This window comes from Oncorhynchus clarkii, chromosome 8 (assembly GCF_045791955.1).
Source record: "Oncorhynchus clarkii lewisi isolate Uvic-CL-2024 chromosome 8, UVic_Ocla_1.0, whole genome shotgun sequence".
NCBI lineage: Eukaryota > Metazoa > Chordata > Actinopteri > Salmoniformes > Salmonidae > Oncorhynchus > Oncorhynchus clarkii.
This window is the reverse complement of record NC_092154.1, coordinates 33,339,303-33,355,737: the sequence shown is the minus strand read 5'-3', so window position 1 is coordinate 33,355,737 and position 16,435 is coordinate 33,339,303. Positions and strand designations below refer to the sequence as shown.

The following is a 16,435-nucleotide window of genomic DNA, read 5'->3' as shown; positions in this document are numbered from 1 at the left end:
AGAACTTCCAAGCGTCTTTGACAGCTTAAGGATCGAAGCTGGAGACAAGAAACAGGTACAGGGAGTGAACATTTAATAACCACGGACAGGAACAGAATACGGACAGCGTCTGGACAGGGGAAACGGAAATGACAATAATGCTGACACAGGGAGGAAACAGAGGAAACAGACCCATGTAGGGAAGGCAATAAAAAAAGTGAAGAGGTCCAGGTGAGTCCAATGAGCGCTGATGCATGTAATGACGGTGACAGGTGTGCGTAATGAAAGGAAGCCTGGCACCCTCAAGTGCCAGAGAGTGAGAGAGGGAGCAGGAGTGACAGACAGACAGAGGGGAGCAATCTGATTCTATACCAAATTACAGAGAGCAGGTCATGAAGGAAGGCTTTCTCATTAAAGTGTTTTAGCAAGCGTCTATGACAAATCAGGACAGGTCGTTTCACTGAGCAACCATTACAAACACAGCTGTAAAACAGTGATCACTAAGGTCAAACACCAGACTGATACCTATCAGGATTATTTGTGAGGATAACATAAAGGAGAGTAGCCTTTTCTGGGTGTTTGGAGTCATACTTTGTGGGATTGGAAATAATCTGAGAAAGATTTAGGGAGTTCCATTGCATTAGGACTTGGTCAGATGGTTTAAGCATGTCCCAGTTTAGGTCAGCTAGCAGGACAAATTCAGACTTTGTGTAAGGGGCCAGGAGAGAGCTTAGAGAATTTGCTTAAATGCTTAAAACCAGCAAATCAAATTGTTTGGGGACAGACTTGGTGGAGACAACCAAACATTGAAGGTGTTCCTTGGTTAAGATTGCCATACCACCACCTTTGGAAGACCTGTCTTGCCAAAAAAGGTTATAACCAGAAAGGTCAACATCAGTGTTCAAAACACTCTTCCTTAACCACGTATCAGTAATGACCAACACATCTGGATTGGAGCTGTGAACCCACACTTTCAATTGATACATTTTTGGTAAAAAGCTTCTAGTGTTAATGTGGTAGAATCCGCAAGCTTTACGAGAGCAGAAATCAGTGAAACAGATATCAGAGCACAAGTCAGAATTGGGGCTAGCAACAGTAGATGGGCCAGGGTGCATGCACATTTCCAGATATCATCAGCAGTAATACAATCAGGGCATGGTAGAGGACAGGCAGAGCTCTGCAGTGTTGATTTATGACATTTGAATGTACATTAGATGGCAACAAGATCATATCGTACAGTAACTTCATCAGGTAACATGAATACAAAGCCGGCTATAGGTGGTTAGAATAGGATTGGGGGCCATGAGTCCGTGTAACCAATAGAGTCAGAGTCCCGAGTGTGTGAACAACATAGTCAATCCCACGGTCGGGTAAACAAGCAAGTTCATAATCAACAAAGCCAGCAGGTTTTATGAGGCAAATAGCATAAAACATAAGAAACAAATATACAACGACTTGGGGCTAGCCATTGTAAGTTCAGAGTCACTCGCACCAACAGTGTTTGTGTGCTGGAGGCGAGCAAAAGCTCGGAAGAGAGAAGGGAGTGTGGCGGGGTTACCTATACCAGACAGGGGGAGACAGGCCAGGTCAGACGGTGAACAGATCGCCAGGTGGAATCCAAGCAGCAGTGCAGCAGGCAACATGAGTAGGTGTCACACTCACATGGGAGAAGCTGTTTTGGGGATGCAGATTCCTTATAGAAAATCCCAGCTAGCTAGCTAACGTAGTAAGCAGGTCCATCGTTTTTGTCCACATGGTAAAGGAGGTCGTTAGCTAGCTACATCTCTTCAGTTTCGACAAATGGTCCTTTACGACGTCCAAACAAAGTTGTTCTGTGGCTGTTATATTTTGGAGATTGTGAGGAGGATATCTTCAGATGTGATCAAAGCAACAATATTGATTCTTATTGCTGTAATTTACAATTGAAGTGTCCTGGCTGCATATCAGTTCAAAATAGAGATGAATCAAATCAAATTCAAATTTTATTAGTCACATGTGCCGAATACCTAGACCTTACAGTGAAAGGCTTACTTAAAAGCCCCTAACCAACGATGCAGTTTAAAAATATATGGATAAGAATAAGAAATAAAAGTGACAAGTAATGAAAGAGCAGCAGTAAAATAACAATAGTGGGGGTACTGTATTGTAATGACCTCTGCACAGATCCAGGAGGCTTCAAAGGCCTTTGAATTTGGGTGATGGAGGCTGTAAAACTATCCTGCCATTGTTGGGCTCAAGGGCTTTGACACCTCTCACTTCACATCTCAGTGCTAATTGATCTGATCTGTTCTGTCAAAGCATGCTTGGTAGCCTTAACTTAGCATTCAACCCTTATAAAGTAAAATATATCATTGTAATTTATTTATTTTATTTTTATGTCTGGAGTTTTGATTTGGGGTGAAGGTTATGTTGTGGAGGGTAATATCCTTGCGGAAAAATCTAAGTTAATTTAACTCTAAATCTATCTTTTTGTAAAAACATGCTGAAAATGCTAGAGCCCATCTGTTCATGATTTCCCTCTCTTTCTCTCGCTCTCAATTCAAAATGCTGGGAATAGTTTGAGTGTTGCGAGCAGATAGCCCAGCCAGCGAGTGCTCAGGAAATAAAATATATATGTGAGGCCTGAGTCTTGACAGCTTATTCATTACAATTACTGGGTGCACGTGATTACTGGGTGCACGTGATTACTGGGTGCATGTGAGGCGGCCAGATGTTGAACCATGCCCCTCAGACAGGGACGTAGACCATTACCCTAATCCGTCTCCATAACGCTTCATGGCACACACGTACACATACATGTACCCTTTTCCTCTCTCAAAAACACACACACAGACTGGGGACAGGTGTGTCACAGTCTCTAAACATATGGAGGCCGGGGTGTTTAGGTCCTGGGAACATAATTTGTTACAATGACGGGTACAAATCATCCGGGGGACACATGGCCTGACCTTCAGATGTGTTACTGTCTAAATCTAACTTCAAATGCCATGTGAATGGACGGATATGAAACTAACGTCTGCTAGGGACAGAAGGCTGCCAGATTCAGCCCAGTCTACTTCTCCATTAGGCTCCAGACTATCCCATGAAAAACACATTGGCCATATGATAAAAGAACAGTTGAATGTTTCACCTCTGTTTCTTGATTTTTATTCCCTTACGAAATTAACAGATGCAAACATTGCTGTGTAATGTAATCATCTAATCTGGCCCTATAGTAGATATACCTGTATGTAAACAGTCCTCATAAGCAAGGGCAGGACCAGAATAATTAACATACTGAAGGATGGGTAACTGGAGTGACAGTAAGACCTTGAGTGATATTAATGCAATCAAACTCTCCTTTGCAGTGGTGTAAAGTACTTACCTAAAAATACTTAATTAAAGTAGTTTTTTGTACATCTGTACATTACTATTTATATTTTTGACAACTTTTACTTCACTACATTCCTACAGAAAATATTGTACTTTTTACTCCATACATTTTCCCTTACAACCAAAAGTACTTGTTACATTTTGAACGCTTAGCAGGACAGGAAAGGGTCAAATTCATGCACTTATCAAGAGAACATGTGGCCATCCCTGCTGTCTCTGGCCTGGCGGACTCATTAAACACAAATACATATTTTTAAAATAATGTCTGACTTGCAGTGTGCCCCTGGCTATTACATACATTTTAAAAACAAGAAAATGGTGCCATCTGCTTTGCTTAATTTCAGGAATTTTTAATTATTTATACTTTTACTTTTGATACTTAAGTATATTTCAGCAATTACATTTACTTTTGATAATTAAGATAATTTAAAACCCAAATACTTTTAGACTTTTAATCAAGTATGACAATTGGGTACTTTTTCCACCACTGCTCCTTTGGCCTGAATGCAACACTTTATTACACTACCGGCCTCACCATAGTCTTGACGTGGCCACACCGTTTCTAAAGCAGGTGCAGCAGAGGCTAATTGGATATCATTATCATAATGACTTTGCCTGAAAGATGCAGGTGAGACTAATAACATATCATTAAGAGCCCAGCATCGCTCAATCACTGTCCTCCCTCTAAAGTCCCGTGCATTTACCAGGCTTAGGTCACTGAATGTAGAGTAGACCAGAGCCATGTATTTAGAGAGTTGGGCAAACTTTTCGAATTTTGAATATATATATATATATATATATTTTCTAAACATTCAGTTCCATAGCGTTAAGTAAATCAGGGTTAGGCAACTTTGATGAGGGTGGGGTCCACAAAAAAATCTGAACTCATCATGAGGGGCCTCAGTGGCTCACTGGTCTGTAACCAACAGCCAGCAGCATACCACCTTGCTTACCACTGCTGGCTTGCTTCTGAAGCTAAGCAGGGTTGGTCCTGGTCAGTCCCTGGATGGGAGACAAGATGCTGCTGGAAGTGGTGTTGGAGGGCCAGTAGGAAGCACTATTTCCTCTGGTCTAAAATCAATAAATAATAATCCCCCCTGTGTAGGGTGCTGTCTTTTGGATGGGACGTTAAACGGGTGTCCTGACTCTCTGAGGTCATTAAAGATCCCATGGCACTTATCGTAAGAGTAGGGGTGTCAACCCCGGTGTCCTGGCTAAATTCCCAATCTGGCCCTCAAACCATCACGGTTACCTAATAATCCCCAGTTTACTATTGGCTCATTCATCCCCCCTCCTCTCCCCTGTAACTATTCCCCAGGTCGTTGCTGTAAATGACAACGTGTTCTCAGTCAACATACCTGGTAAAATAACAGATAAATAAATAAAAATCCATTCCCACACATGCACTGAGAGCTGGGCCCTAAGCAAAATGTTGTTTTGTTTTTAATATGATATCTGAGTGAGAGTGACTAACAGAATGAATGGGGATCTCCCGGTCGGTAATTTGACCATGATTATTGCAAGTTTAGATAGCTGACCGCTCTACTCCCTGATTGCTATAAGTTTAGATTTCTGTCCGCTAGACTAACTTACCAACCTAAAACATTGTAGGTGACATGTGCTAACTGAGTGACTGTCAGTGACAGACATAAGAGAACAACTGCTGATGAACAACCACATTTAGAAATTGCACCTTGTATATTCTATAAGGTAGATCCGTGGGCCTACAAAAAGGAGGTAGACCGCCAGCTGCCCAACCCTGATATAAATATTCCCCATGTCATGTTAATGGGGTGCTAACATGGCTGCCATTTAATTTTGAAGTGTCATGTAAATGCATTATAATGCTTATTTTCTACATTATATTCCCCATGTAATGTTAAATGGGGAGCTAACATGGCTGCCATAGAACATGGCTGTTGTATTGTCATACAAATGCATCATAATGCAGATACCTCAAAGGCCCAACTCTCTAAATACATGGCTCTGGAGTAGACCAACCTGCATCTACCATGCCTAGGTCACTGCATATAGACCAACCTGCATCTACCAGGCCTAGGTCACTGCATATAGACCAACCTGCATCTACCAGGCCTAGGTCACTACATATAGACCAACCTGCATCTACCAGGCCTAGGTCACTGCATATAGACCAACCTGCATCTACCAGGCCTAGGTCACTGCATATAGACCAACCTGCATCTACCAGGTCTAGGTCACTACATATAGACCAACCTGCATCTACCAGGCCTAGGTCACTGCATATAGACCAACCTGCATCTACCAGGCTTAGGTCACTGCATGGAGAGTAGACCAACCTACAAATTAAATAAAATCAAAGTTTATTTTGTCTCGTGCGCCGAATACATTTCACCTTACAGTGAAATGCTTAATTACAGGCTCTAACCAATGGTGCGAAAAAAAATAAGGTATGTGTGTGTGTGTAGGTAAGTAAAGAAATAAAACAACAGTAAAAAAACATTTGAAAAAAGAGTAGCAAGGCTATATACAGACACCTGTTAGTCAGGATTATTGAGGTAGTATGTACATGTAGGTATCGTTAAAGTGACTATGCATTTATGATGAACAGAGAGTAGCAGAAGCGTAAAAAGAGGGGTTGGCGGGTGTTGGGACACAATGCAGATAGCCCGGTTAGCCAATGTGCAGGAGCACTGGTAGGTCGGGCCATTTAGGTAGTATGTACATGAATGTATAGTTAAAGTGACTATGCATATAAGATAAACAGAGAGTAGCAGCAGCGTAAAAGAGGGGTTGGGGAGGCACACAATGCAAATAGTCCGGGTTCAGTTCAGCAGTCTTTTGGCTTGGGGGTAAAAACTGTTAAGAAGCCTTTTTGTCCTAGACTTGGCACTCCGGTACCGCTTGACATGCGGTAGTAGAGAGGACAGTCTATTACTGGGGTGGCTGGGGCCTTCCTCTGACACCGTCTGGTGTAGAGGTCCTGGATGGCAGGCATCTTTGCCCCAGTGATGTACTGGGCCGTACGCACTACCCTCTGAAGTGCCTTGCGGTCGGACGCCAACCAATTGCCGTACCAGGCAGTGATGCAACCATGCTCTCGATGTTGCAGCTGTAGAACCTTTTGAGGATCTCAGGACCCATGCCAAATCTTTTTAGTATCCTGAGGGGGAATAGGCTTTGTCGTGCCCTCTTCACGACTGTCTTGGTGTGCTTGGACCAATCTAGTTTGTTGTTGATGTGGACACCAAGGAATATGAAGCTCTCAACCTGCTGCATGACAGCCCCGTCGATGAGAATGGGGACGTGCTCGATGCTCCTTTTCCTGTAGTCCACAATCATCTCCTTAGTCTTGGTTACGTTGAGGGATAGGTTGTTATTCTGGCACCACCTGGCCAGGTCTTTGACCTCCTCCCTATAGGCTGTCTCATTGTTGTCGGTGATCAGGCCTACTGTTTGTGTCGTCTGCAAACTTAATGATGGTGTTGGAGTCGTGCCTGGCCATGCAGTCGTGGGTGAACAGGGAGTACAGGAGGGGACTGAGCATGCACCCCTGTGGAGCTCCAGTGTTGAGGATCAGCGTGGCAGATATGTTGCTACCTACCCTCACCACCTGGGGGCGGCCTGTCAGGAAGTCCAGGATCCAGTTGCAGAGGGAGGTGTTTAGTCCCAGGATCCTTAGCTTGGTGATGAGCTTTGAGGGTACTATGGTGTTGAACGCTGAGCTGTAGTCAATGAACAGCATTCTCACATAGGTGTTCCTTTTGTCCAGGTGGGAAAGGGCAGTGTGGAGTGCAATAGAGATTGCATCATCTGTGGATCTGTTTGGACAGTATGCAAATTGGAGTGGGTCTAGGGTTTTTGGGATAATGGTGTTGATGTGAGTCATTACCAGCCTTTCAAAGCACTTTATGGCTACGGACGTGAGTGCTACGGGTCTGTAGTCATTTAGGCAGGTTGCCTTTGTGTTCTTGGGCACTTGGACTATGGTGGTCTGCTTGAAGTATGTTGGTATTACAGACTCAATCAGGGACATGTTGAAAATGTCAGTGAAGACACCTGCCAGTTGGTCAGCACATGCCCGGAGCACACGTCCTGGTAATCCATCTGGCCCCGCAGCCTTGTGTATGTTGACCCGTTTAAAGGTCTTACTCACGTTGGCTACGGAGAGCGTGATCACACAGTCTTCCGGAACAGCTGATGCTCTCATGCATGCCTCAGTGTTGCTTGCATCGAAGCGAGCATAGAAGTGATTTAGCTCATCTGGTAGGCTCGTGTCATTGGGCAGCTCGCGGCTGTGCTTCCCTTTGTAGTCTGTAATAGTTTGCAAGCCCTGCCACATCCGACGAGCGTCGGAGCCGGTGTAGTATGATTCAATCTTAGCCCTTTATTGACGCTTTGCCTGTTTGATATTTCATCGCAGGGCATAGCGGGATTTCTTGTAAGCTTCCGGGTTAGAGTTCCGCACCTTGAAGGCGGCAGCTCTACCCTTTAGCTCAGTGCGGATGTTGCCTGTAATCCATGGCTTCTGGTTGGAGTATGTACGTACAGTCACTGTGGGGACGACGTCCTCAATGCACTTATTGATAAAGCCAGTGACTGATGTGGTGTATTCCTCGATGTCATCGGAAGAATCCCGGAACATGTTCCAGTCTGTGATAGCAAAGCAGTCCTGTAGTTTAGCATCTGCTTCATCTGACCATTTTTTTATAGACCGAGTCACTGGTGCTTCCTGCTTTAATTTTTGCTTGTAAGCAGGAATCAGGAGGATGGAGTTGTGGTCGGATTTACCAAACGGAGGGCGAGGGAGAGCTTTATACGTGTTGATAGATATTTGGTGGAACTGATTTAAGTTTCTCTGCATTAAAGTCTCCAGCCACTAGGAGCGCCGCCTCTGCATGAGTGGTTTCCTGTTTGCTTATTTCCTCATACAGCTGACTGAGTGCGGTCTTAGTGCCAGCATCTGTCTGTGGTGGTAAATAAACAGCCACGAAAAGTATAGCTGAGAACTCTCTAGGCAAGTAGTGTGGCCTGCAGTTTATCACAATATACTCTACTTCAGGTGAGCAAAATCTAGAGACTTCCTTAGATTTCGTGCACCAGCTATTGTTTACAAATATGCACAGACCGCCCCCCTCGTCTTACTGTGTGCTGTTCTATCCTGCCGGTGCAGCGTGTATCCCGCTAGCTGAATAACAATGTCGTCATTCAACCACGATTCCGTGAAGCATAGGATATTATAGTTTTTGATGTCCCGTTGGTAGGATATTCGTGATCCTACCTCGTCTAGTTTATTGACTATGACTGCACGTTGGCGAGTAATATTGACAGTAACGGCAGCTTTCCTAGTTGTCTTCTGCGGATCCGGACGAGGCATCAGGCTCTTCATCCTCTGCGTCGCTTCCTTTTGCGAATAATTGGGATGTCTGCCCTGGGGGGTGTTGGAGAATATCGTGTGAGTCCTGCTTGTTGTTGTTGTTGAAGAAATCTTTGTCTAATCCAAGGTGAGTGATCACTGTCCTGATGTCCAGAAGCTCTTTTCTTCCGTAAGATACGGTTGCAGAAACATTATGTGCAAAATAATTTACAAATATCGTGAAAAACCCCCACAAAATAGCACAATTGGTTAGGAGACCGTAAAACGGTGGCCATCTCCTCCGGCGCCATTTCATGTTACATCTACCAGGCTTAGGTCACTTCATATAGACAAACCTACAGTACTGTTCATTAGTTTGGGTCACTTAGAAATGTCCTTGTTTTCCATGAAAACATACATGAAATGAGTAGCAAAAGGAATAGGAAATATAGTCAGGACATTGACAAGGTTATAAATAGTGATTTTTAATTGAAATAATAATTGTGTCCTTCAAACTTTCCTTTCGTCAAAGAATCCTCCATTTGCAGCAATTACACCCTTGCAGACCTTTGACATTCTATTTCTCAATTTGTTGAGATAATATGAAGATATTTCACCACATGCGTCCTGAAGCAACTCCCACAAGTTGGATTGGCTTGATGGGCACTTCTTACGTACCATACGGTCAAGCTGCTCCCACAACAGCTCAATAGGGTTGAGATCCAGTGGCTGTGCTGGCCACTCCATTATAGACAGAATAGCAGCTGACTGCTTCTTCCTTAAATAGTTATTGCATTGTTCTGTGCTTTGGGTCATTGTCCTGTTGTAGAAGGAAATTGGCTCCAATTAAGTGCCGTCCACATGGTATGGCATGGCGTTGCAAAATGTAGTGATAGACTTCCTTTTTTAAGATCCCTTTTACCCTGTACAAATCTCCCACTTTACCACTACCAAAGCACCCCCAGACCATCACTTTGCCTCCACCATGCTTGACAGATGGCATGAAGAATTCCTCCAGCGTCTTTAAAGTTTTTCTGCGTCTCACTAATGTTCTTCTTTGTGTTTGGAACACCTCAAACGTAGATTCCTCTGTCTATAACACTTTTTTTCCCCCAATCTTTCTCTGTCCAGTGTCTGTGTTCTTTTGCCCATCTTAATCTTGAATTTTTATTGGCCAGTCTAAGATAAGTATTTTTCTTTGCAACTCTGCCTAGAAGGCCAGCATCCCGGAGTCACCTCTTCACTGTTGGCGTTGAGACTGGTGTTTTGCGGGTACTATTTAATGAAGCTTCCAGTTGAGGACTTGTGAGGCGTCTGTTTTAGAGGTTGACCGATTAATCAGCTTGACCAATTAATTAGGGACGATTTCAAGTGTTCATAACAATCGGTAATCGGCCTTTATGGACACCGATTATGGCTGATTAAATTGCAATCCAAGAGGAGACTGCGTGGCAGGCTTGACCACCTGTTACGCGAGTGCAGCATCAAAAGGATCTTGTTGCTGCAAGGAGCCAAGGTAAATTGCAAGCTAGCATGAAACTTATCTTATAAAAAACAATAAATCTTCACATAATCACTAGTTAACTACACATGGTTGATGATATTACTAGGATAACTAGCTTCAGTGCAAGCAGAGTCGGGGTGTATTTCTGTGTGTTTATTATTCTAATTATCTTAGAATACAGTAACATGGCTCAGAAGATTGTTAGTGTTTAACAAAGCAAAGAGCTATATTGAACAATAACATCTATCTCGACTTCCATTCAAGTGTACTGTACACAGCTCCCAGATACTATATTAGGACAAGGCAATTCAGTGTTGTTGCAATTCAGTTGAAAGCCACAGACCTTTAATGTGTCAGTAGGTTAATAACAGTCAGATACCCCAAATCTGTCAAACATGGGAATTACATAATTTATTGCCACCGTGTGTAATGTCATTTTACTTTCTATATACACTGTATACAGTGGGGCAAAAAAAGTATTTAGTCAGCCACCAATTATGCAAGTTCTCCCACTTAAAAAGATTAGAGAGGCCTGTAATTTTCATCATAGGTACACTTCAACTATGACAGACAAAATGAGAAAAAAAATCCAGAAAATCACATTGTAAGATTTTTAATGAATTTATTTGCAAATTATGGTGGAAAATAAGTATTTGGTCAATAACAAAAGTTTATCTTAATACTTTGTTATATACCCTTTGTTGGCAATGACAGAGGTCAAACATTTTCTGTAAGTCTTCACAAGGTTTTCACACACTGTTGCTGGTATTTTGGCCCATTCCTCCATGCAGATCTCCTCTAGAGCAGTGATGTTTTGGGGCTGTTGCTGGGCAACACAGACTTTCAACACCCTCCAAAAATGTTCTATGGGGTTGAGATCTGGAGACTGGCTAGGCCACTCCAGGACCTTGAAATGCTTCTTACGAAGCCACTCCTTCATTGCCCGGGCGGTGTGTTTGGGATCATTGTCATGCTGAAAGACCCAGCCACGTTTCATCTTCAATGCCCTTGCTGATGGAAGTAGGTTTTCACTCAAAATCTCACGATACATGGCCCCATTCATTCTTTCCTTACACGAATCAGTAGTCCTGGTCCCTTTGCAGAAAAACAGCCCCAAAGCATGATGTTTCCACCTCCATGCTTCACAGTAGGTATGGTTTTCTTTGGATGCAACTCAGCATTCTTTGTCCTCCAAACACGACGAGTTGGAGTTTTTACCAAAAAGTTATATTTTGGTTTCATCTGACCATATGACATTCTCCCAATCTTCTTCTGGATCATCCAAATGCTCCCTAGCAAACTTCAGACGGGCCTGGACATGTAATGCCTTAAGCAGGGGGACACGTCTGGCACTGCAGGATTTGGGTGTGTTACTGATGGTAGGCTTTGTTACTTTGGGTCCAGCTCTCTGCAGATCCTTCACTAGGTCCCCCCGTGTGGTTCTGGGATTTTTGCTCACCGTTCTTGTGATCATTTTGACCCCACGGGGTGAGATCTTGCGTGGAGCCCCAGATCGAGGGAGATTATCAGTGGTCTTGTATGTCTTCCATTTCCTAATAATTGCTCACACAGCTGATTTCTTCAAACCAAGCTGCTTACCTATTGCAGATTCAGTCTTCCCAGCCTGGTGCAGGTCTACAATTTTGTTTCTGGTGTCCTTTGACAGCTCTTTGGTCTTGGCCATAGTGGAGTTTGGAGGGTGACTGTTTGAGGTTGTGGACAGGTGTCTTTTATACTGATAACAAGTTCAAACAGGTGCCATTAATACAGGTAACAAGTGGAGGACAGAGGAGCCTCTTAAAGAATAAGTTACAGGTCTGTGAGAGCCAGAAATCTTGCTTGTTTGTAGGTGACCAAATACTTATTTTGCACCATAATTTGCAAATAAATTCATTAAAGATCCTACAATGTGATTTTCTGGATTTTTTTTCTCATTTTGTCTGTCATAGTTGTCATACTATGATGAAAATTACAGGCCTCTCTCATCTTTTTAAGTGGGAGAACTTGCACAATTTAATGGCTGACTAAATACTTTTTTGCCCCACTGTATACATAAAAGTATAAGGACATCCCCTTCAAATTAGTGGATTTGGCTATTTCAGCCACACCCATTTCTGACAGGTGTATAATATCAAGCACACAACCATGTAATCTCCATAAACACACATTGGCAGTAAAATGGCCTTACTGAAGAGCTCAGTGACTTTCAACGTGGCACTGTCATAGGATGACACCTTTCCAACAAGTCAGTTCGTAAAATATCTGCCCTGCTAGAGCTGCCCCGGTCAACTGTAAGTGCTGTTATTGTGAAGTGGAAATGTCAAGGAGAAAAACAACGGCTCAGGGTAGGCCCCACAAGCTCACAGAACAGGACCGCCGAGTGCTGAAGTGAGGAGGAAGAGGAGGAATAATGGTCTGAGGCTGTTTTTCATGGTTTGGGCTAGGCCCCTTAGTTCCAGTGAAGGGCAATCTTGACACTACAGCATACAAAGACATTATAGACAATTCTGTGCTTTTGAACTTTGTGGCAACAGTTTGGGGAAGTATCTTTCCTGTTTCAGCATGACAATGCCCCGTGCACAAAGCGAGATCCATACTGAAATGGTTTGTCGAGATTGGTGTGGAAGAAGTTGACTGGCCTGCACAGTGCCCTGACCACAACCTGATCGAACACCTTTGGGATGAATTAGAACGCCGACTGCGAGCCAGGTCTAATCGCCCAACATCAGTGCCTGACCTCAATAATGCTCTTGTGGCTGAATGGAAGCAAGCAATGTTCCAACATCTAGTGGAAAGTCTTCCCAGAAGAGTGGAGGCTGTTAAAGCAGCAAAGGGGTGACCAACTCCATATTAATGCCCATGATTTTGGAATGAGATGTTCAACAAGCAGGTGTCGACATACTTTTGAGCATGTAGTGTGTGTGTATACATGTTTGTGTGCGTGTGTGCGTGTGTGCGCGTGCGCACAAGCATGTACATTTGTGTGTGTTTGCAAATGTGCATGGTGTCTGAAAAACAGCAGGAGTGGCCCACAAGATAGAAACCCTGTGGCAGGTTATCCAAGTCAGCTTCCGTCCTTATTATTTACAGTGTCTTCCTCCATCATGAAATTGATTCCCTCAATTGATCGCGCCATCTAAATACACAATAGCTCTCCCAGGTAGCACACAATAGGGAATCACAGATAAAGGCTATAGCCTCACACATAAAGGAGCTGGGATTTTTCCTTTGAGAATAGCAAAGGACATGTTTGTTTAAGGAGTTTTTACTGACTGGGCTCCCTGATCGATGCGTTCATCATTATGTTTTTCTCGGGAAGGCCTTTCTAAGAATCAATGAAATCAATGGTTGTTATTGTTTGTAACATACAGGTAACTGATAAAATAAAGGAAAAATTAGAGATACAGAGTATATAGAAAGCAGGTGCTTCCACACAGGTGTGGTTCCCTTGAAAGAGGGGTCTCAAAGGAGTATAGATTGACCTTTTCACGAATGAGTTCCAAATATCTCTAATGGTTGTCCCAGCGTGAGTTTATTTATGCGGGTGATTGTCAGAAAGCACTCCCTGTTCCAACATTGTTACGCAACAGGACAGTTACACTGTTTCAACTTGTCAATTTCAAATTATTTTCTAACAACAGATTGAATTGAGTTGTGTTCCTCCTTCTCATTAATTCACATAAGACGTAGCCCATTTCACTGTTGCGGACAATTTATGTTTGACGCTTTACTAAGCCGGACAAACTTCTCTCTTTGAGGAGAGCCCAAGCTCTTCCCCGGTATTTCCCCCAGATCAAGTATGAAGACATTGCGCATCTCTAGCCAGACCAAGCCTTGCACAAACTTTGTCCCCCCGGCACATTTTATAGGTGGCACTTGCCTTCATTGTTGTTTTCCTTACAAATAATAACTTTGGACATGTGTGTGTTCAAAGTTAGTGCCTTATTTTCTGTATATCGTCCTGTCGTTTCTTCTGTAGCATACCGTATGTATGGAGCAAAATGTATTTATTTACTGTTTCATTTAGGTTTTCACGTACTGGTGACAAATCATGCATTCCAATTCTTGCATACATTGTAATGGACACATATGCTGTGTGTAAAAATACTTTTTTGAAGGTTGTACTGAGCTAATGCTAAGCTATTTGTGGTGTTATGTTGGTTGACATCATACAATGCATTCTGGTTGTCTTCTGAGTTCCCAGTTGTCTTGAAGGCACTGAAGTTGAAAGTCAGAGATTTCCGATTTCCCAGTTTCCAGTTGTTTTGAACACGACATTAGATTGTAACTTTGGTACCTCAGAGTTGCCACCTCAGACCCCCCTTTCCAGGAGTTTTATTTTTATTTAGCGTATAAACTTCTGTGTTTGCCACAGATTTATTGAGAAATAGCCCATCATAGTAACATTTCCTGCATCATAACCCCCCACGATACCTTCCCCCATTTCTACCCCCGATGGGCTCCTAAAATGGTTTCATCCAAGCTTAGCTTTCACACTATGGTTTGGCTAGGCCGTAGACTTGTATTTGGTGTGATGATCTGTGAGGTGGTAACACAAATACCCTCGAACTAAAGCTGTCAGTCTGCACTTTAACCTCATAGTAATCCAATCCAAAGAGTTTGAGTACAGAGCCAAAACAACAACAAAAATTGTCACTGTCCCAATACATTTAGAGCTCACTGTATGTGAGATTAAAGCATTTCTCATCAATATGAGAGAATCAAATTAGGCCTACCTGGGTAATGATAAGCAGTATTCCACATAACACAAAAGTTACTGAAAGCTTTGTGTAACATTCAGAGTAACATCTACACACACACACACACCACAGAACACAGACCACCACTGACCTGTAGGTAGTGACAGGCCCGTAGCGAGGGCTTGAGGTCTGTGTGCATCATGGGTTTCTCGAGGTTGAGGGAGGACTTCCTGTAGGCCTCCTTGGCCTGGCTGACGGTCAGCGTGGACCAGGAGCTCCTCTTCATAAACTTCCCCTCCGGAGTCATGGCCATGCTCTCACATGCTGAGCACTTGACATCGTTGTTGCTCTTGGAGGTCTTGAGGGACAGGTCCCCAAAGTGGCTGTGGTGCATGGAGTCCGGGTAGCAGTGGGCGGCATGGGCATGGTCGCCATGGTGACGGCTCATGACACTGGGCGTGCGGTAGGTGCTGTCGCTGTCCAGGTTGTCATCGGAACTCCAGAAGCCGCCCGCTCCCCCCGAGCGGTGCGTCTTGCGCTCTTTGCTCTTACTTCGCTTGCTGCCATGCTTGGAGCCTCCGTGGTGGCTGTGTTGGGAGCCGCCGTGGTGTCCCCCTCCTCCACCGTCACCTTTGGTTCCGTTCATCTTGGATGAGCCCTCCAGGGAATGGGACTTGGTGAAGAGCTTCTGGACGGAGTGGACAAGGTGGCGGATGCGTCCGGGGCTCTCGCTGCGTTGCTCCGTGGTAGTGGTGGTGGACGTCCTCTGGTACTGCAGTGTGTGGAAGCCGTCACGGTGCAGCGGCAGCTGCTTCTCAAACTGGTCAAGCAGGTTTGCCGGGATGCGGTTGCTCTTGCCGCTGCCCTGGTACTGCAAGGCTGAAGCGGTGGGGGCAGCAGCAACATGGGAGGTGGCGGAGGCGGTGATGGCGGCGCAGTCATCCCGCGTGGCCGAGTCATAGTACTGGGAGCTGTAGTGCATTCTGGGGAAGGTGCTGCTGGAGATGTGGTCAATGGCTGCGCCGCCACCAACACCCGACGAGGGTGCCATGATGACGGGGGACATCATCATGCAGTCAGAGTGGATGGAGCTGCGTGGTGAGTAGCGGTGGTGGTAGTCCATTGGGCAGCTCTCGGTGGGGCTGAGCAGGTAGGAGGAGTGGCGCGACTCAGAGGCTCCGCCATGGTGGCCCATGCCATGGAAGTCTTGAGGATGGTCAAACTGGTCTAGCCCATGGGGCGAGGGGATCTGGTGCTGGGAGCGGCCACCCGATAAGCCCTTCATGTTCCTGGCTGGGGGGACAGGGAGGCGTCTGTCTTCATCGAAGTGTCAAGACGGGGACCAAGGGGAATACTGCTGGTCTGTCAGAGATACACAGAGGGAGAGGAATAAGATTAATGCTCAGACTGGTGTAAATGCATTCAGTGACCTTACGTAAGTACAGTAAGTGATCACTCGAAATCTCCAAGAGCTGCTGTTTCAGCTGCTTTCAAAAACAGCAGCAAGGTAGCTGGCAAATTGTTCCTTTAATTAAATTCTCATGA

The 16,435-nt window shown here is 44.4% G+C and overlaps 1 protein-coding gene across 1 annotated transcript in view; it reads right to left on the bottom strand.

The window, feature by feature from the left end:
• The window catches only part of LOC139415650 (disks large-associated protein 2-like), a 48,786-nt gene extending 32,611 nt beyond the window's left edge, over positions 1-16,175 (bottom strand). The window contains exon 1 of the mRNA XM_071163764.1: positions 15,042-16,175. Coding sequence (XP_071019865.1) covers positions 15,042-16,175 — 1,134 coding nt within the window. The remainder of the gene's footprint in view (positions 1-15,041) is intronic.
• Between the last annotated feature and the right edge of the window lie 260 nt (positions 16,176-16,435).